Source organism: Podarcis melisellensis (genome assembly GCF_964234715.1).
Source record: "Podarcis melisellensis genome assembly, chromosome: 13".
NCBI lineage: Eukaryota > Metazoa > Chordata > Lepidosauria > Squamata > Lacertidae > Podarcis > Podarcis melisellensis.
In genome coordinates, this window is record NC_138545.1 from 24,681,879 (window position 1) to 24,703,265 (window position 21,387).

Below are 21,387 nucleotides of genomic sequence, written 5' to 3' on the forward strand. Positions count from 1 at the left end.
GAGGATGCTGTGACTCAAATCCCATGCGGCAAGAGGCGCGATCATGTGACGAAGAGAAATAGAAACTAAAGCAGGCGGCTCTTATTGTTTCCTGCAGTGTTGCTGAACGCTTCCTGTTTCTGCCTCATTTCCCCAATTCAGCTGCAGGAGGAAGAACCCGATCTAGGTGAGGACTTAAACTCTGAATAAATGTCCTGTTCCTGGCGGGTGGGAGAGGGCTGTTGTTGCATTTTAACTCACGTGGGCTTTTGTCCCCCCTCCCCCGCAGCCCCTCTCCACGCCCCCTCTTAATCAGCAGTTTGCTGCAGGGTTGCGATCAGCGCATTAGCGGTGCTCGGCTCTTCCCCTTACCGTGTAATTAAAACTAAAATATAAAAATGAAATCCGAAGCGATCTGTGGTAGTGCGTGCTCAGAATCGCATCCCCGTCGGTTCGATGGGTACACGAATTCCGTCTCAGCCCCAAGAAACATCGCATAGGACTGTTCACAGTGTTTACTAAGAAGTTACCACGACCGACTTGGGAGAGGCTTATCTTAAGTAAACGAAGGGTAGGCTGGGTGGTTAATCTGTGCCGGAGCTGATAAGTTTAGCCCCAGATTCTGGCAGAAGCAGTTTACACTGCTGAGAGATCCCTCCTGCCCTGAGCAACAAAGTAAACTATGTTATTCCTACTCCATTCAGTAACCAAAGTTGGCTGGATCTAGGCTAAAGCTGCAATCCTAACCTCACTTGGAGGAAGGCCTTACTTAATTAAATGGGATTTAGACAGGGTTAGGGCTGCGATTTAAGGCTGCAGTACTGTATACTTGCCTGAGGGTAAGCCCCATTCACTTCCCCCTTGAAGCTCAAAGTAAGTAACAGCCAGTAAGGCTGTTGCATGTGAAAAGAGCTCCAACGTGCAGTGGTGTAGCGTGGGTTGTCAGCACCCGGGGCAAGGCAAGTAATTTGCGCCCCCTAACCCGTGGATTTGCGCCCCCTAACCCCCAGATGTTGCGCCCGGTGCGGCCGGCCCCCCTGCACCCCCCACGCTACGCCACTGCCAACGTGCAACTGGAGTCCCTCCCCACACAGAGTTGGAAAGGACCATGATGATCATCTAGAGTCCAACTCCCGGAAATGGAGGACTCTTTCACCCAATGTGGGTCCAGAGATTTAAGAGTCTCATGCTCTACCAACTGAGCTATCACTCAGGTAATGGAAGAGCTGTAATCCTTTTCCATGCTGTCTGAACATGCACTGCAGGCAGGAAGAATGACTGTGGTGTTTATTGTGGGGGGCAGGGATAGCCCAGGTCTCCTCCTCCCCCATTTTACTACAAAGAGTATGCGAACCTCTCTTATATCAAAATAATGCCACCAAAAGCAAGTCTGGCCTAAAGCTCTTCAGGAAATGCCCAAGCTACAGTGTCTCTGAGTTTTTTCATCATGCAGATGAAGCACACCGATGGTGTCGTAACTCTTTCAGAGCCACAGAAAACAAATGATGTAAGGCAGGGAGGATTTCCAGGCAAGTGAATCACCTGGTACTATTTTTTCTTTGATGTTTCCACCAGACTTCAGGGCTCATGGCCTTGGAAGAGGGGGACCCCAATGCCCTGAAGCACAATGTGCTGCACCTACTGCTCAGAAACCCCCTGGGGCTCAGTTTTGGGGACTTCGCCGGGGCCTTTCACCGGCTGCATGGCTACCAGCTTCAAATCACTCGTCATGGGTACAGCTCGCTCAAGCAGTTTCTGGCTGAAATGAAGGACTTTGTGGTTGTGGAAGATGGTGACTCACAGGTCCCAGTCATAAAGCTAGCAAATGGATTCCATCTTGGTCACTGGGCTGAAGGAAGAGAGAATGGGGTGGACATCTCTGAAGGGTCAGCTTCGAGGTCAACAGATGAAGACGACCCTGGAGGAGAAACAGGTACAGTAAATGTATACGTTACGTATTAAAACCATTATTTATTAAGCTTATTAGTCACTTCTTTAACAACACAAAAGTAACTCAAAGCGGCTTACGGCAATAAATAGCATGCACATTAAAACCAGCTCCAAACAAAACAGAAAATCCAAGTCTGTGTTGTTGGAGACTGGCAGCCAAATTTAATTCTCCAATACAAATATTAGCTGTCTTTCTGAGTTAATAAGTAAATACAATTCTGGTTGGCCCTAGGACTCACATCTGCACTAAAACTCATCCATGGAGGAACATGGGAAGATCAGTATCATCAGAGCTGTCCTGGAAAATATTCCATGAAAGATAGATTCAGACAACCAAATTCAGTACAACGTTGCTGGATGAGAATTGGCAATGTCCAGGAGGCTTTCAAGGTGGTGCTGAGGAGCCTTAATGCTGAGACTCATATAAGGATGTGGGCAATCTGTTCTTAGCTTTCAGGATAGGGTTCCTGAGCCCAGGTACTGCCATAGCAGCATTCCAAGCATCAGGGAGGTAGCATGGGGGGGAAGAGGGGGCTGGGGAGAAGCTTTCTGTCAAGCCTTTTTGCCAGTGGCAACAGTTACCACTTTCGTGAGGTAATGGAGTTTGGGGGATTATATGTGAATGGGTGTGGAAGGGTGTAGCAGACAGATAAGTGAATGGGAGGGGGGGGGCATGGAATAGACTGGAGCCAGAGGGGGGAATGGTTATAGTGCTTAGCTCATTTTAAGGTTGAGCATTCTGGGTTCTTAAAGATGTCTTTCTAAAAATGAGTTGAGATCTGGATTGCTCTGCATCATATCACTGTCTCAAGGAATTTTGATTTGCAATCTGCATTGTTTGGCAGCTCTGGCAGGAGTCTTGGGGTTGCTCTTCAGTCTTCTAAAGAGGTATCACTCAGGTTTGAGGATTAAGAAACTACAGAAATTGTTTCTTGCTAGTTCTGGAATTGACCTAGAGAAGCTCAGCGTTCGTCGAGGCTACGCGGACACACTGGAATTTTTGGAACAGCGAATGCCAAATTTAAACATCACATACCAACAGAACAGACTCAACTGCGTGGTTCAGCTTATTGAAGGTACAAGGCAAAGAAGCTGTATTTGAATTTTTTTTGGTGGGGAAAGATGGGGTTGTTTCTGATCTTCTCGATCATAATTATGTTAAAAAAGCAACTTGGGGGGTTGCAGTTGAAAGTTTTGACTGCCCACTTCATGTAAGATCCAGCCAGGTTTGGCATTAGCAGGGCACCAGGCACATTTTGAGCCTAAAGATTCTCTGTTTGCAAACAGCTCCAAAAGTCTGGGTAACATTTTTTGTGCCTGGCTGACACTCAAGGATTATTAAAATGTATGTGCTTTAAAGCCTTGGAAGTATTATGTTTAAAAAGACAATATGTTAACAATAAAGACTAGAGTGTTTTGAAAACTAAAGTATGGCACCAATATTGTAAACAGCAAATTAAACATGTACAGTATTAACAATTTATGCTAAAAATGTGATATTAACAATGTGTCACTTATGTGAATTGCGTATTAATTCATGCTTATCAAATTAATAAATAAAAAGTGTTGCCGGACCCCCCCCCCCCCGTGGTGACTAGACATTCTGTTTCGGTCGCCCACAATCCAGGCCCCAGAAGCCATTTGGCTCCTAGCTTTTCTATCCCATTTTCTAACACTGGATCCAGCATAAGCTCAGTAAGCCAGGTTAAGGAAGCTGTGGCCCTCTAGATATGGTTGGACTTACAGCTCTCAGCAATCCAGCCAGCAGGACTGATAGCCATAAAATAATGAGAATTGTAGTCCAGCGACACCTGGAAGGCCACAGATTTTTCTACCCTCAATTTAGTATAATGTCCTGTTTCACATCTTGGCCTACCAGGTGTTTTTAGGAAGCCCATGAACAGGTTATGAAGGCAGTAGCCCTTTTCAGATGTTGACAGTTCCCCTCCCTCACCCACAACTGGTATTTAGAGGTATAGCACTTCAAAACCTTTAGGTTCGGTTTAGTTTTCATGGTTAATAGCTGTCGACTTGAATTTGTATTACCCTTTCCTTTGACTATCACCATCCTGCTTCCTTGAGAGCTGTGTGTTAACCACAACACAGACAAACAATTTAAAATCTGAGGGGGCGGTTCCGGCTGTTGCTGTGTTGGATATCCCCATCCATGTTGTTATTGTCCAAGATTACAGCACTTACTGATGCAGAATTCATCCCCACTCCTAAGTGGAGTGAAGCCATATTATGAAGATTTGTTGCTGTTATTTGTAGACCAGTCAATGCACACTTTACAGAGTTTCTTAAGCAATAATTACAGTTCCCTGTCCCAGAGAGTTCAAGGTTACATTTTTGTTAAGGACAAGAGACAAAGAGGGGTGGAGAGGGAAGAGGCCAGACTAACAGAGTGAAATGTGAAGGAAACTCAAAAGTAGAACTAAGGAGTCTTAGAACTGAGACGCTGAATACTAGGCCTTGACCGTTCAGCATGATTAAAAGAGTTCTCTGAGCGTTATATTGAGTACTCTTTTCTCCACTGAGAACAAATTCCTGTGGCTCAAAATTTGCTTCCCCGTTTCCAGTTATTATGCAGATGCTGAGAAACTGATTCTGAAACTGATTCCTGACTGATTTGATTTTTCTCCTATAGATCCCTCTGCACCTTTTTCTTCTGTCAGTACCGAGAATCTTGTGGAAGAACCAGCAAGCCAGACACCAGGTAAAACAGTGAGCTGCTTTGAGTAATGTTGCTGTGTGTGTAAGCGACAAATGACTTACACTTGGCAGGAGACTGGATCGTATGTCCTGTGGTTCCTAGGCCATGGCTTCAATCTCTGATTCTGCAGTAGTTCCGTCAAACTCCTTGCTAAAAGCAAGTTCCTGAACTCATTGTTGTTCACGGGGTATCCATTATCGGTTTCTTTCTAGCCAAGCCTTTCTGCTTACCACACCTGCAGAATCCTGAGAGTGCCGTTATAGTGCAGAGTACAATAGACATGAGAAGTGAATCCACTGCTTTCATTTCAGATCTGTCAGCTGCCTTGGTGCCAATCCGGGCCGTCCTTGAATGCCATCCTAAGGGTCTGAAGGTGAAGAACCTGAAAAAGGCCCTGCTAGAGAATTGTGGATTTGACCTGGAGATGTTCCGCCGTGACCTGGGCTACAATGACACGGTGTCCTGCCTGCAGGATATTCCTGGTCTGAGTCTCAGAAACAGCAATAGGAACCGGAATTGCGTCATCCAGCTCGAATCACGTAAGGCAAAGATCGAAATGTTATCACTTGCGAGTTCAACACACACCCCAATTCTGTGACTGTTTTAGAGTGCCAGCCTCATTGTTGGCCTGGGCAAGGGTGTATGATTTGGCTTCAGGGAGAGTACGAGGGCAAGGCTCGGCTCGGTAAGATAGTCTTCAGAAGTAACAGCAATGAGGTAGGTTTTGTCACATGAGGCTCTCCAGTCTCCAGGTGTAGTGGTTAAGAGCGATAGACCTGTAATCTGGGGAACTGAGTTCGCGTCTCCGCTCCTCCACATGCAGCTGCTGGGTGACCTTGGGCTAGTCACACTTCTTTGAAGTCTCTCAGCCCCACTCACCTCACAGATTGTTTGTTGTGGAGGAGGAAGGGAAAGGAGAATGTTAGCCGCTTTGAGACTCCTTCGGGTAGTGATAAAGTGGGATATCAAATCCAAACTCTTCTTCTCTTCCTCAGTCTGCCTGGTATTTTGGCTGTCTCTTATGCCTTCTTTTTCTTTCTGCAATTCCCATCTTTTAACCTGGCTCGCTGGTGATGTGCAAGCTGGATTTCTCTCTTGATAAGCAAAGAACTAGCAAAGCCTGCAAATAGTGTGCAGGCCATGACACGTGATTGGCTTATGTCATGTTACTCTGAACACAGAAGGTATGTTTCATAACCTGTCTTTTTATATCACGTCCCAGGTCCTTCTAGCCCAGCTCCTTCCTTGGACTCGGATTTTTCTGTATGCAGCTCACATACCACAACTGATGGGCTAATGAGAAATAACTCCGGTAAGGCTGCCTAGGAATTCTGGATGCAGAGCTGTATCTACACTTGATCCATTAATTGCTCTGTGGGTACTAAAGCCCCATATGGGGCCAAAGATAGACTCTGGTGCCCTTCAAAAGCAGTTAGTTTTAAAGGACTGGGTTTGAATGGGGGGGGGGGAGGTCATGCAGCTGACCTATGCAGGGAGGACTGTCTCTTCTCCTCCCCCCCATACACAAACACTTCTGATCTTTGCCTGAAGATTTTCCAAAAGCGGGATGCTAGATAGTCTGCCATAGATCGCATTAGTATATGGCAGCCTCAAGAAAATGTAACAGAAAAATGCCTGACCTGCAAAGTAGCCTAGTTCACCCCTGGGAGGTGGTTGGGGAACAATACTCAAGGCTGCAGCACCCTGGCCTGACAGGAGTATCCCACCTTTTCAATGGCAAGAGTTGTTGTTGATGTGGCCCTTTCTGCCAAATGTGATCAGAGACTTCCTTTTCAGTCTGTCAGTTCAGTTAAGGTTTGCACAGTGGCTTACTGCTCATGGTTTATCAAGGGGAGCTAAACTGTAGGCCTACGTGTGACCACTTTCATCCTCACTCTGTCCCATGGCCTTCTGCTGTGTTTAAATCTGTTGGGTCCCTATTCTTTTCCTCAAGACCCACCTCAGCAATACCTTTGTTTTCTCCTCTGGTAGGTTCCCCTAGCCCTGTTCCCTCGCTTGATGCTGGTTTCTCTGCCTGCAGCTTAAATTCTGTGCCCCAGACGCTGATGGGAAAGAAGTCTGGTAAGTTTTTGTTTTGAACCCTGAGGTTTTTTTGGTGCTGCAGGTAGCATCTGGAATGTGGTACATGGGTGGCTTGTCCTCTTCATTTTGAATTGTGACTCCACTCAACCCCAACCACCACCCCACCTATGCTTAATCTTATCCCCACTACTTCAATCCCATGTCTGTTTAATGTAGATCTTAAGCACTCTTAAGTGTGGATAGGTACTTTGCTTCTCTTCATGCAACTCCTAGTTTACAGAGGGAATTCCAGAAATTGCAGCAACCTGAAACATGGCGTCTCAAAATGGCCACCCTGTTGGGGGAAGACTTGGCACCAATAGTCAAGCACTTGGGAGTTTTTCCTATCAGAGGAGACATACAGATATACCCGCCTGGGGGTAAACACCTCCATGTTAGAGATGTAACAAGTCTCCCATTTCAGGTATGTCTCTAGGGCTCTGCCTTTTCTAGCCCATTGCAGCTTTCAGTCAAATTACCTCTCAGAGATGCGACTCTTAGCACATGACTCTGGACCATTTTTGAAAACCCGAGGCAACAGATGAAGCACTTTCAGCAGTGGGGAACTCTGATGGGTCTACAGTGCTTTTCCCACCCAGGCTACCTAACTAGGCTTCAGTTAGGGAGACAAAGTTGCCCGGTCCATTCCACCTACACCCCTGAAAAGCCCAAGTATCAGCCAGAGCTCCTCAATAGCACTGACACTGCAGAGCAGGTAGCATAGAATAGGAAGTCTGTTATTTTTCCAGTTGCCAGAGATGAAGATTATGAGGCTAGTCTGTATATGATGTCTGTTGGGGCAACTGGGAGGAGTCTTCCACATCTGTCCACTTGATGAGAAGGGGGACTGCATTCTCCATTCTCTATACCGAGTACAGCTATGTAGTAGCTATAGAGAACTAGTATAGGATGACAATTGGCAGCCTAAGCAAATCTCACCCTGGTCATGTGTTAACTAAGTGTCCTGGAGCCTAAGTTTCTTGCAGCCTGAGCCCCAATTCTCCAATGTAGAGATAAGTAGTATCAACATGATTCACCAGGTTGAAATAGTACATCCTTCCTTTTCAGACCTGGCTGCTGTCTTGGTGCCAATCCTCGATGTTCTTGGAAACCATCCCGCTGGTCTGAATATAAAGACACTGAAGGAAAACCTAGAGAAGAAGCATGGGTTTGACCTAGAGACTTTCAGCCAAGATTTGGGGTATAAAGACGTAATGTATTGCCTCCTGGATGTGCCGGGCCTTCGCTACTCTTTCACAAATGGCAAGTGGCCCGATAACTGTGTGGTTCAACTTCTCTCCGGTAGTCTTGGCCTCCCCCCTGTCACATTCGGTGCCGGTCCCTCTTTGGATAAATCTCCATCTTCCAAAGGATCAAACACCCTGTCTCAAGACTTAAAGGAAACAAAGCCAGGTGAGATGTCTCTGTGACGGTGAGGCCTAATAACATGTTCCTTTAAAAACCCCTCAAACCATAGACATTTTAAAGTTTGTGGTATGGTTGCCATACGTCCGGGAAATCCTGGGCATGTCCTCTTTTGGGGGACCAACATGCCTATCTGGGGGGATTTTTACATTTCAAAAGAAATGTATAGTTTTTTTGATGGGGGTATTTTTATTTTATTTTTGGGCTTGTGTGGCTTGGGCAGGGGCTGTTCCGCATGCAACAGCTGCTGCCAGCCTGAGGAGGGAAAGAGTACGCACCTATTTCCCTGGCTTGGGCTGTCCTCTTTTTTGCTCTTCAAGATATGGCAACCCTAGTTCTTTGGAGCTTAAGTACTGAAGTATATTGTAGTCATGCTCATAACTTTCTGTAAATTGCCGTTATACTGATCCCAAGGGTTTCTTTGCTTTTTTTCTTTTTGGCCAAACTGTGACTAAATTACTTTATATTCCACTTTATATCTTACTAACTTGATATCGCACCTTTCCTCCAGGGAGCTTAAGGTGTCATGGTTCTCTTCCTTCCCACTTGTATCATCACAACAACCCTGTGAGGTAGGTTAGGCTGAGAGATTGTGGCTGAGAGGGATTTGAACCCAGGTCTCCCAGGTCCAACACCCTGGGTCCAGGTGCAGAAGGAGACAGGACCAAACTGGCATATTTCTATCAAATGGTGTAGGGTTTTTTTGAAATTTGAAAAAAGCAGGAAAATTGGATTTCCATCTTCCTTTCTCTTCCAGCTTCCTGCCTTTCCACTGTGCCCCAGTCCTGTGCTTCTGTCCCCGTAAACGTGCAACGGCCTGCTGGGAAATCAAAACCCGTGAACCAAAATGTGCTTAAAAAAAAGCCTGGTAAGACTGCATTTAACTCTGGAGGATTATGGGTCCGGGTGCAGAAGGAGCACAGAGGCCTGACAGAGGGAGTGAGAGTGTAAAGGCCAGCTAGAGTATTTGTATCACATCCACCATTGATTTGTATGCCTTGGCATTGGGTGAAGTATCTCTCTGCAGTCGTGGGACTTGCTTCTGTGTTCTGTGCATATTGGTGTTTGTGCAGGATCACAATTGTGAGTACAGTCCCAGGTATGTTTATTCAGAAATAGACCCTTTCTGCTTACTCTTGCAACCGTAAAGACTAGAAACCTTTTACGTTTTTAGTTGTAAGATTCCTCATGCTTTATAGAATCATAGAATCCGTGGTACACACTGTTCTGGCTTGATTTACTGGTGAAGTAGAGTACAGTCAAACCTTGGTTCCTGAATGGCTTAGTTGCCAAACAAATTGGCTCCTCAATGCCTCAAACCTGGTAGTAAGTGTCAGAGCCACCCGTTGGTCCCAGCTCGCAAGAGACCCAAGTCCAATCCAGTTAATTTACAAAAGTCTTTATTGAAGATCATTGCTCCTTTTACATTCCATTTCCGTGGCTCTACGTCTGTAACATTAGACCGCTGAAGTCCCCTCTGAGTCGGTACCGCCTCTACACCAGTTTAAGAGGCTTGTGCTGGACCACCTCTTCCTCTCCTTCCTCTTCCGCAGGGTCTTTCTGCCCCCCTGGGTTCCCTCCCACCGGGACTCACCCGAGGCTGAATCCTCTGACGCCTCTTCCCCCCTCCTTCGCGCTTTGGGGCCGGGCTCCTCCCCAGGGCTCTCTTCACTTCCGTGCGCCTCCACATTTGAACTTGGCATGCGTACGTTGCTTCTGACCTTTCTCTCGACCGCTACACTGCTCCCGGTGCTACTCTCCGCCCCTTCCGGCAGAGCGCCCTGCTCCGATCTCCTCCCCCTGTCTCCTTCTTGCTCTGCTCCCTCTGACACACTGGTAACTCCACCCCCTTCACTCCGTTCCGGCGGAGAAACCGGCTCCGATCTCCCACTCCCACTGGGGGCTCTCCTCTCGCTCCCCTGCTCCTGATTGCTTCCCCCTTGGGCTCCCCTTGGTCTGACCAGGGGGGCTCCCTTTTGGGAGTCCTCTGACTCACTGGACAGACTCATGGACGACCTTTGGTCATTGTCATCCTCCTCCTCGTCTCTCTGGGATTCTTCCCCCTCGCTCTCTGTCTCCTCCCCCATCTGCCCTTCTCTCCCTGAAACCCTGACAGTAAGTTTTCCAGTTTGCGAACATTTTTTGGAAACCGAATGTCCGACGTGGCTTCCATTTGAGTGAAGGAAGCTTCTGCAGCCAATTGGAAGCTTCACTTTGGTTTTTGAACAGTTTCAGGAGTTGAACAGACTCCCAAAATGGATTAATTTGGAGAACCGAACTACCATTGTAGTCAGAATGTCAGAGTAGGATTGGGGAGTCCCAGGTTCATTTCTCCACCCAGTCATGAAACTCACTGTGTGACTTTGGTCAATTTCTCAGCCTTACAGTAATAACACTGTCCTCACAAGGTTCCTGTAAAGTTGAAAATGGTGAGAGATCCTTGGGAGATTTAGTTATTCTTGGAGTTGTTGGCATCTGTCTGTCTCTAGAGACAACGGAGTGCACCTCAAGGCTGGGCAGTGTGTATGGAGGTCCTGGGTTACCCAGATAACAAGACCCCCACCCCCTTGGCCTTGCTGATATGGTCCATAGGAAAGCAGAGCAAAACATTTGACACCAGCTTGGTTGCAGGAGTTGCCAGAATGAAGCATAAAAGATGCCATCCAACCATCTTAGCGACTCCAGATTTGTGTAGGGTTTACCCCCTTAGCCTTTTCTTCTCCCTGAAACCAATGGCACAGGTCTGGTGATGGCTTAGTCCTTCGTTTGTAGAAGAATATTGGCCTCTTCCTGATCGGTAACACTCCCAAAGTGTATTGACATTTTAAAGAAAACATTGTGTTAATATTTGTGCGCAGATTTTTTCTGAGGTTTATTTAACAGGATGAAATTTCTCAAAGTAGTTTGTGACATTTTATAAAATACAACTAATATGCCAGGAATCCTAAGAACTAAAGTGAAACAAAACAGCAAGCTTGGCTGGAGCAGGAGCAGCACCATATATTTCTTCCCAGTTGCTTTTCCTTTGCCCCATCTTTGCTTGCTGCTGCTACCTCACCCTAGTCTTCATGCTAATATGTTTTTCCCCTCCTCTAGCTTCGCTGACAGATGTCTTGGCATTACTCACCAACCTCATAGGCACATACAGCGAAGGTCTGAGGGTTGAGAAAGTGCAGGAGCTCCTGCTGGCCAAAAATAAAATTGACCTGGAGAAGTTCAGCATCGCCCAAGGCCACAAGGACACACTGGAGTTTTTGGAGCATCAAATGCCTAACTTAAACATCAGATACCGAGAGGACAGACTTAAATGTGTTGTTTCGATTGGATCAGGTAAATTTTGGAGGGGGAAAGATTGACTGCAACATTCCACTCCCGTGTTGCCTGGGATAGCCAGCAAAGCTAGATTGCATTTTGGTTCCTGGTCTCGTAACTACCACATCTGAATTCTTTCCTGAGCCAGAACCAAACAGGAGATGAGACTCAATGCTCCTTTGCTCTAAAGTTGCATTCTTTCCTGGGACTTACTGAATATAGTGGGACTTCACAATGCAATTCAAATGACTCAGAAGTAAGTCACAAGAATTATATACCATTGCAGCCATGGGGTTTATTTTTTAAAAACCAACAAATTGCCAGATGATATATTATCCCATAAGCAGATATATTATTCCAATATCTGATTCAGTCATTATCACCACCAGCAACTTACTTTTGCTCATCTATTCATAGAGTTGATTTAATTTGTCAGCTTTGGTCATCTGGTGAAATAACTTCCTTCAAATTGAACCAATAATCGTTAGCTCTCAGTTGGTCTCTCAGTTGCATTGGGAAAGTCCTGTTTGTCTGAAATCAGGCATGAGTAAGCCTAACCTCAGGTTGTTAGGAAGGCTCCTGAATCAACACTGCCCCCTTCCCTTTCTCCAACTTAGGAAAAAGCAAAACGAAAAAGAAGCAGAAAAAGAAAACGGCAAAATGTAAGTCGAAGTCAGAAAAGTCTGCAATGCTACTGTCAAATTCAGCATAATTTCTGCATGCCTCCCAGTAATGTCTAGTTCATGGAACAACCATCTGTTCTGTTCTTTTTTTCGCCTCAAACATGGACGTTTTTTTCTTTTTGGGATGTTTTTGGGTGACTTCTGGGTATGGTCCAATGCATGGGTGTGTGGTCACACACTCATTGGACAGGCGTAAACCGGTTGTGGCCTGTACCTGACTTTAGACGCACAACTCTACTGAGCCCTTCACTGGTCATGGAATCTTTTGGGTTGGAAGGAAATCAACTGCTTGTCAGTGCAGGAAATCAACTACAGTATTCCTGATAATGTGGCCATCCAGCCTCTGCTTCATTAGAGAACGAGAAATATAATAATAATAATAATAATAATAATAATAATAATAATAATAATAATAATAATAATTTATTATTTGTACCCCGCCCATCTGGCTGGGTTTCCGAAGCCACTCTGGGCGGCTTCCATAGAAACCAAAAATACACTAAAATATCACACATTAAAAACTTCCCTGAACAGGGCTGCCTTAAGATGTCTTCTGAATGTCAGGTAGTTATTTATTGCTTTGACATCTGATGGGAGGGCGTTCCACAGGGCGGGCGCCACTACCGAGAAGGCCCTCTGCCTGGTTCCCTGTAGCTTTGCTTCTTGCAATGAGGGAACCGCTAGAAGGCCCTCAGTGCTGGACCTCAGCGTCCGGGCAGAACGATGGGGGTGGAGACTGCTTGGACTATATAAACATCCCTCCTGGTCAATATGACTATTTCTGTTCTTCTCTTCTTGTTTAGGTCCTGGTGTTAAGACTGCCCCTCCTCTGCTTGTTGCCCCTGTACCTCTCTTGCATCCAGCAAAAGTGGTCCAACAAGCAAACTGTGCACCAGGTAAATCTCCAAGGTGACTCCTTTCTGTTCTCACCCATGCAGGGATGGTGATGCAGGAGAACAATAGTTTAAGTCACAGAGAGCACAGTTTGTACTGACAGACAAATTGAGCTAACTTCCTAAGATGGTTTACAGAGATGATTTATTTTCTGTAGATGGTAAGTAATCTGGAAATCCATCTTGCTGGCTAGAGCATGTGTTGACTGTTATGAGGTCTTCAAAAGATGAAACAAGTTGCCGCTTCTTAATAAGTCTTAGTCATCCTTAGACATAGCACTAGCATCATTCTATAATGCTTAAAGAATGGTTCTTTAATGACCAAAGGTCACCATAATTCACATTATTATGGTGGTCATTAATGTGGTCATTAATTTGACCACACATAGTAAGAAAATCTAGGCAGGATACAACATAACTTATAATTGGATCCAGTCAATACAAGGCGATCAATGGGATACTATCTTGGAGTGGTATTCAGGCATGTTTTATTCAGGGTAGAGCCATGGAAATTAATGATCACGACGTAAGTTACATCCATTAATTTCAGCGAGTCAGTTTTGAGTAAAACCACCGTCTCTATGCAGCTGTCTCTATGCCATTTAAACTTACAGTGGACATTCTTTTAAAGATGGTTGCAGCTGCCATTCGGGTATTGAAAGGGTTTTGTAATATATTGGCATTAATCAGGGCACAGGGCAGGATTCTGTTGTAGCTGGTAACTCATTAAAAGGTTGCCAGAACAAACAATTCTTGTTTGTTCTCTCCATTTGTCTGGCTAGAACAAATACAATGTTTTTGCTCATGGATTCCTTTGTAGTCAAACTGTCCTCAGAGTCTTAGCTGACCTTGGAACATGGAGATTCCATAGGCAAATAACAGAAGACCAAGGGGAAAACTAGGAAATAGATAGTTAACACAGGAGGACTAAGATGCGCACAGTTCAGTGGTTTGTTCAGATTTCTTCACGTCAATGAATTTTTTGGCAAGGTTACATAGAAACATTGGAAGCTGTCCTCTACCAAGACCGATCATTTGGACCATCTCGTTCAGTATTGTCTACTGATCCATCAGTTCTCCAGGATTTCAGGCAGGAGTATTTTTCCAGGATTGCTGAAGATGCTGGGGATTATTATTATTATACTGCCCTTCATCCAAGGATCACAGGGTGGGTTACAATATAAAAACACAAATTCAGGAGTACCCAATGTGGTGCCATGCATATGTTTTGAGCTACAGCTCCCATCATACCTGGCCAGCAGCAAAACTGGCTGGATCTGACGGGAATTGTAATCCACAACATCTGGAAAGCACTGAATCCCTTCAGGGCTGCCAACTCTCTTCTAAACCTACCTGCGAAGGCTCTTCTTTGTGTGCTCCCATCCTGTGAAGCATCGTTGGTACCAACAAGCTTCTTTGGAGCGGCATCAAAGCTGTGGAATTTTCTCCCCTTCAGAAGTTCACCTTTCTCTTTATTGACTTTTTGATCCCAAGTCACAGCAGTTGTCTGCTCTTGTGCCTTGTGTTCTGATAGGTGGTGTTGCTGTTACCAGCAGGGTGTCTTTAAAACCATATAGATAGATATATGTAGTACTACCTTGGGGGATTTCGGCAGAGACATTAGTTACAAATATTTCTCAACAAATAAACATCCTCTGTCGACTGACTCAGCAGTAATGGCCTCCTTCTCTTTTTTCTTAGACTTTGGTGGCATCTTTAAGCCTTCGTTCAACATCTGCACTCCCTCTGGAAATAAATCACAGAATTGGAGCCCGCCTGTTCCAGCTGCTTTTGTGTCCCCAGGAGTGCAGAACTGGCTCAACAACAGCAGCATGCATGTCCCATCTGCCACTTTCCCATTTTTTCCACCCTCCCAGGAGCCTCGTAGTGCTTTGCCAAGCAAGGCCAACAGTTCCTTCCAGGCTCCCTTCAGCATTCTTCCACATCAGCCACCTCCCTCCGGCATTCTCCATCAGCCAAGTGCATGGCAGTCTGGTGGGCCATCACCACTAGCCAAAGAGGTACACTCACGGGATAACCAGCTGCCCAGAGAATCCAACTTGAGGAACTCACAGCCTTCTAAGGACCTGGAAGAACTGAAACAGCGGGTGGCCCACATCCTGGCCATGCACCCTGAGGGCATGTCGCTCTTCCAGTTCCGTGCTGCCTACAGCACTGCCTATCAGCAGCACCTGCCGCTTGGCAATGCTTCCTCTGCCAAACAGTGCCTGCTGGAGATGCCTGATATTGTTCGACTGGAGGGCTGTGGAGTCCAAACATTGCTACTACCTGTGTCTGCTAAAGCGTCACCTGTCAAATCCAGTAAGTGCTTTTCATTTGCGTCTTTTGCTCTCTTTATTATGATTTCCATATTGTTTGCGATATAGATCTAATTTTTGCCAACCACCATGAGACTTTTGGAGGGAAGGGGGGTGGGTTTGGGATAGGTTTTCGGAAGACTTACGTGTGTGAATTTGTTTGGTGTGTGGAGATCAGTTCCCGCTGATCTTCGCAGTAAGGCTCTATTCCAATGGCATGAGTATCATGACGACTGGCAGATTCTTATTAGCTGCTGCAGCCTTCATCCGCCTTCACAGCCATTGTAACATACCGCTTGTTATCTTCTGCCTGTTCTGAAGACTTCTTGGATCATTCTTTGTCTAGCTTCTCCCCTTTGACCACGTTGGGTGACCCAACTGTGAGTGTGACTCCCAATGGCATTGCTCACAAGGATCATAGGAGCATGCAAGCCCACTCACCATGACAAGGTGATGATTCTGTGAGTGAATTGGCCTCCACAGTCACTAACTGACACACCATTAAGACCACATTCATGGAAGACACTCTTGCTTGGCTAGGAGTGATCACCAAAGAGAAAGAAATATCAAGTTTAAAAATGAACAAACAGTTCCCCTGCTAACAGCATCTAGATTCCCAAGCTTACTTCAGTTTTTCCATATGAGGCTTCAAGAAAGAACCACTTGACCTTTCTGTTTCCCCCCTCCTGTTTCTAACTGCAGCTGTGATCCTTCTCTCTTAACAGTAAATATTGTTGTTGTTTCAGATCAGCCTGTCCCATCTGAAGTGGAAAATGCTGCAGTGGCTCCTTGTCAGTCGCTGCCCCAAACGATGGCAGCAGCTGAACCTGTAGTAAGTCCCAAGCCTGCCCCTCTTCCCAAGGCTCCAGGGGTACCGCAGCCCCACTCCACTTTCCTCCGGGCTTCAAACCCCCTCGAAAAGCAAGGTGATAAGGAGTCCTGCATACTACCCAAGGGCCATCTCAAGGAGATACCAAAAACAGTATCTCCTTTGCAAGAGCACGAGAGGGCCACAGCCAGTTCGAGAGACCTTTCAGGCCATCCTGATTTGTCCAAAGTGCAAGACTCTGCAGTGACTCCTGACCACTCCCCACCTAAAAACAAGCCTTTGGTTGTTCCCAAGTTTTCTCCAAAGACTGCACTTCGCAAGCCTCAGCCCCATCTCTCTCTCCTCCAGCCTTCTGAATGTCTTGGACCACCAGCCAACAAGGAAATTAGTACTTTACCTGGGACTCCCAAACCAGTAGCTCCTGTGGGAGAGATGACACTCAAGCTAATAGACACTCCCAACTCTCCTGTAGTTTACCCAGTGGATTCCCAAGCCACCAGAAGGGATGAGAATTTGAAATCTGACAGCATTGGCTCCAGGCCTGCACATCTGGTTAACCATTGGTTTTTTAACAATAATACACCACCTCCCTCCATCTTTCAGTCTGTCTCTACGGGTCCTGGAGCATGGGCTCAGCCAGTTGTATACCCGTCTGTCACATTTATTCCAGAGATGCCTCCTCTCTACCCAGCACCATTCATACCAGTTTCTGTAAAACCCTCTGGGATACAGTTTCAGAAGACTCCACCACAGACGCTGCCTGCCCAACCTGTGCCTCCAGCCAGCCAGGCTCAGCCTCCCACCCAAATTCAGCAGCAGAAGTCCTATTCTTCTGCAGTTTCAGGACAAAATTCCATTTTTCAGGAGCAGGTACCACCCAGAACCGCAGGACTCCCCCATAGTTTGACTCCCGCAGGGGCGTTTCCTACTTCCTTACCTTCTCAAAACACAGCTAGCCTCCACTCGCCCAAATCTCAGACTGTCTACCAATCAGAATGCCACCACCGTACATGGCTAGATGGTCTGCAGCACAGTTCTGTCCCTGTGGCAGATCAAAATCTTGTGGCTGCACCCTCAGACAAAGTACCTTCTAAGTCTCCAACATCCACACATTGGGGGAAGTACGATGGTGTGGACTCTCCTGTAACCTCAAGCATGCAGCCGCTCAGTTCGCAGTCTGCTTCTACCAACGCAACCCAGCGGTCCTCTGGATCTTATGCTGCTGTTAGTCCCAGCAGTAATTCTGACGCTCTGCCTTCTGACTCTTGGCCCTTGGTGCATCAGCAAAAAATTGTTAGCAAGAACTATGCCATAAGCTCCTCAAGCACAGGACCTGTAAGCTCACCACCTTCCCCTCTAGAAACCACCACCACGCCACCTCTGCAGCCGCCGGGCACCTCTTCTTGGATCAACGGTAATTCTGATGCTCTGTGCTCCGAGTCTTGGGCCCTCATCAGCCAGCAACGGTATGTTAGTGTGACCTCAAGGACAAGATCAGCACACCCATCCCCTTCACCTCTGGAAACCATGACCACCCTATCCTGGCAGCCCTCATCATATACTTCAGCTGGAACGAACAGAAATTTGGATGCTTCTAAGGCTCAGGCCCTCATGCGACAGCACCAGCATGCTAGTTTGAGCTCCTCCGTGACCACTGCAAGCCCACAATCGGCAAAACCACCACCTTCCCCTCGAGAAACCAGCACCCCATCCCTGCAGCCCTCCTATGCTCTTCATGCCAGCATGGATTATGGTTCTCCTAGCCAAAATCTGCCCACGGTTTCCAAAGAAGCTGAGCAGAAGCAGGGCAGTCCTCGTGCCTCTTTGCTAGCAAAACCAACAACTTATTCATTTACTCCCCCGAGCAGCCCTCCTCCCAAAAACTTTGATAAATGCATTCTCCTGTAATAGCAAGCATTAAGTAAGTGTTCTGTGGAATCATTCACACCCAGAGGTGTTTTTCTCCCCCTCCTTCCCCAGGGTGGAGGGTAGGAATGACATACCAGGTGGGCTGAGTGCATTCAGACCCCGTAAGCAAAAACCCCTTGTGCCCTGTTTGCCTACCTAGTAAATGCCAGGTGTAGGGAATCTTGGCTTGTGCCTGGATGTTGGCAGTCTGTTCCCAGGGAATTGCAATTTCAGTTCCTGAAATGCCATCTTGTGGCACAGCTTTTCCTATCTGCATCCTGTGCTCAAGCATAAAATGGGAGTGCAGGAAGAGCCTATGGGGACAGAGTGACCTTGAACCCCAAAATGATGAAAGGATGACACAGGCTTCTTTTACAAACAGTGTCTTATAGATAGGTCAGTGTGTATTCCTTTCTTGACCAACACAATGCAATGTTCAAAGTTTCAGACTAGGTTCAAATTGCCACTAAACTACAAAGGTTCAAGTTGCCATTCAGCTATGTAGGTTGTTACAATCTCTTGGGCAAGTCATTCCTCCTCACAGTATAGTTGTGAGGATTTTTTTAAAAATGGGAATATCTGTGCTGCCCTGAGCTTGGAGGAAAGGCAAGGTAAAAATCAAATAAGAAAAGTTTTTTAATAATGTGCTCTGAATTTCAATTCCATGACTATACATTATGCAGATGAAGCAAACAGCACAGAGTTGCTTATATTGCATAATTTCTCAGTTGATGGGGAAGGACAAGAAACAAGAGTACTGATCCCTTGAAACCCTTGTCAGCTCCCTTTAGGCTTCTGATATTTTATCTGGCATTGCCTGCACATCTCCAATATTATTTTTACAGCAATATGGACTACAAACTTCTCTTTTTTTAAAAACAACAACACCGCCACTTTAGATTTTTAGGGTATGAAATGCTGTCTTCGATATACAACCTGGCTGAAAGGCATGTCTACTAAGTCGTCTTCAAACCCTATTACTGGAAACAAAGAGATCGCAGCATCAATTAACTGTTCTAATCACAGGAAGAAGTGGTGGTAGTGGTGTATCATTGATGCATATTTTAATAACTGAAGTAATTTGAAATACTTGTATCAACCATAAATAAGGAATATCTTGGAATGTAGATGGGAAAGTATAAAAGAGTGGAATATTGCTGAGAATTAAGTGGAACTTTAAATAAACAACTTTGAAAGCAATGTCTTCATTAGGTATAAGAGATACTGCTATTTGTTAACTGCAGCAAGGGCTGTTCTTGTTATTAACTCTTCTGAGTCAAGGTTTGTTGTTGTTGTTTAGTCGTGTCCGACTCTTCGTGACCCCATGGACCAGAGCATGCCAGGCACTTCTGTCTTCCACTGCCTCCCGCAGTTTGGTCAAACTCATGCTGGTAGCTTCGAGAATACTATCCAGCCATCTCATCCTCTGTCGTCCCCTTCTCCTTGTGCCCTCCATCTTTCCCAGCATCAGGGTATTTTCCAGGGAGTCTTCTCTTCTCATGAGGTGGAGCCTCAGCTTCATGATCTGTCCTTCCAGTGAGCACTCAGGGCTGATTTCCTTAAGAATGGATAGGTTTGATCTTGCAGTCCATGGGACTCTCAAGAGTCTCCTCCAGCACCATAATTCAAAAGCATCAATTCTTCAGCAGTCAGCCTTCTTTATGGTCCAGCTTTCACTTCCAGACATCACTACTGGGAAAACCATAGCTTTTACTATACGGACCTTTGTTGGCAAGGTGATGTCTCTGCTTTTTAAGATTCTGTCTAGGTGTACTACTTAGTAAACCTTGAGAAACTGCCTCATAAAAGATTGGGTTAAGATGTGCGTATGCAGGAAATATTTAGAAAGACTTGAACTGACTCCAGATAAACCACTTTTAAGCATTAAATTATGAGGATCAGTTTAGCTTATTACCCCCTCCCCCTTCTTGTGAGCACAAATTTAATGCAATATTAATACTAGTATACTCCCATCATTAGGGCCAACAATTTCATCTACACTCTGAAAACAGGCTGTAGCTTTTAGGTCTACGAAGCTTACTCCAGAGAGCCAGTGTGGTGTAGTGGTTAAGAGCGGTAGTCTCGTAATCTGGAGAACTGGGTTCGCGTCTCCGCTCCTCCACGTGCAGCTGCTGGGTGACCTTGGGCCAGTCACACTTCTCTGAAGTCTCTCAGCCTCACTCACCTCACAGAGTGTTTGTTGTGGGGGAGGAAGGGAAAGGAGAACGTTAGCCGCTTTGAGACTCCTTAAAGGGAGTGAAAGGCGGGATATCAAATCCAAACTCTCCTTCTTCTTCTAATGCTAACCAGAATGAACTAGGAACAGACCAGGAGTAAAATAAATTGGAAAGCTTAATTACAATCACTAAAGAAATGATGGAAGTATGCAGACTTAGCAATAGCTAAGAACAAAATAAAAATGTATAAATGAAACACAGTAGTGTATAAAAAGAAAAGCACCATAATTGACACAAAAGAACCAAGTAGGTAGTTACCAGTTGTTGGCCACCCTCTTGTTTCAAGGGACTATGGAGTGTGCTGCTGGGGATGAAGTCAAACTGCTGGAGAATCACAGCTCCTGCTGTGGCTACAGAGACCAGTAGCTTGTAACTGCTGCTTACATTACGTTTTTGCTGCTGTGTATGGAGGTCCTGGGATGCCCAGACCACAAGACATACCCCTCGGCTTCACTGATTTGGTCCAAAGGAAAGCAGAGCAATGCATTTGGCACCAGCTTGGCTGCAGGCCCCATCCAATCATTTTAGGGACTCCACTCCAGATTTGTGTAGGGTTTATTCCTTAGCCTTTTCCTCACCCAAAGATGTCCTGCAAAGCAGCAGGTACAGATTTTTCCTCAGGATTTCCTCGGGAAGTCTTTCTCATGAATGAGTATAGCTGCAAGGCAGCAGAGGTTTAGGATCAGTTTTCCTTCTCCTGAATGAGCTACCTTCCCAGGTTGGTGAGCCCCATTGGCCCATCATTTCCTTCTGCATGTGGAGTAACCACCTTGATCATTGGACCCACTATTGGTCTCCTCTGCTCAATCCATTGCAGCCTGTCTTAGCATGCAAGGGAAGCTCCTAACTCACTGAGGGTTTCTTCTTTGGCGATCACTTGTAGCCGAGTAAGATTGTCTTCCATGAATATGGTTTTAACAGTGAGTCCATAAGTGACTGTGGAGGCCAATTCTGGATCCACACGTCCTTCCACAGTGGGGGCATAGGTTTCTGGGTGGGAGTTGATCATGGTGTGGGGTTGGGAAGTGTGCCTTCCTCTTATAGAACGTTTCTCCCTT

At 46.0% G+C, this 21,387-nt stretch overlaps 1 protein-coding gene across 3 annotated transcripts; it reads left to right on the top strand.

The window, feature by feature from the left end:
* Nucleotides 1-50: 50 nt before the first annotated feature.
* Nucleotides 51-19,256, top strand: LOC309355405 (uncharacterized protein). 3 transcript variants are annotated; one of them, XM_081886204.1, is made up of 14 exons: nt 51-166; nt 1,555-1,912; nt 2,775-3,005; nt 4,577-4,645; nt 4,954-5,181; nt 5,865-5,954; nt 6,635-6,724; nt 7,793-8,137; nt 8,907-9,017; nt 11,246-11,479; nt 12,079-12,123; nt 12,948-13,040; nt 14,739-15,359; nt 16,102-19,256. In XM_081886204.1, exons 2-14 carry the CDS (start codon nt 1,567-1,569, stop codon nt 18,090-18,092), a joined length of 4,494 nt encoding a protein of 1,497 aa, XP_081742330.1. In that variant the 5' UTR covers nt 51-166; nt 1,555-1,566; the 3' UTR covers nt 18,093-19,256. The 3 variants fall into 3 exon arrangements, with proteins under 3 accessions (XP_081742330.1, XP_081742332.1, XP_081742331.1); XM_081886206.1 differs by lacking the exon at nt 51-166 and having other exon boundaries at nt 1,778-1,912; nt 2,869-3,005; XM_081886205.1 differs by lacking the exons at nt 51-166; nt 1,555-1,912 and adding an exon at nt 1,941-2,319.
* Nucleotides 19,257-21,387: the final 2,131 nt, after the last annotated feature.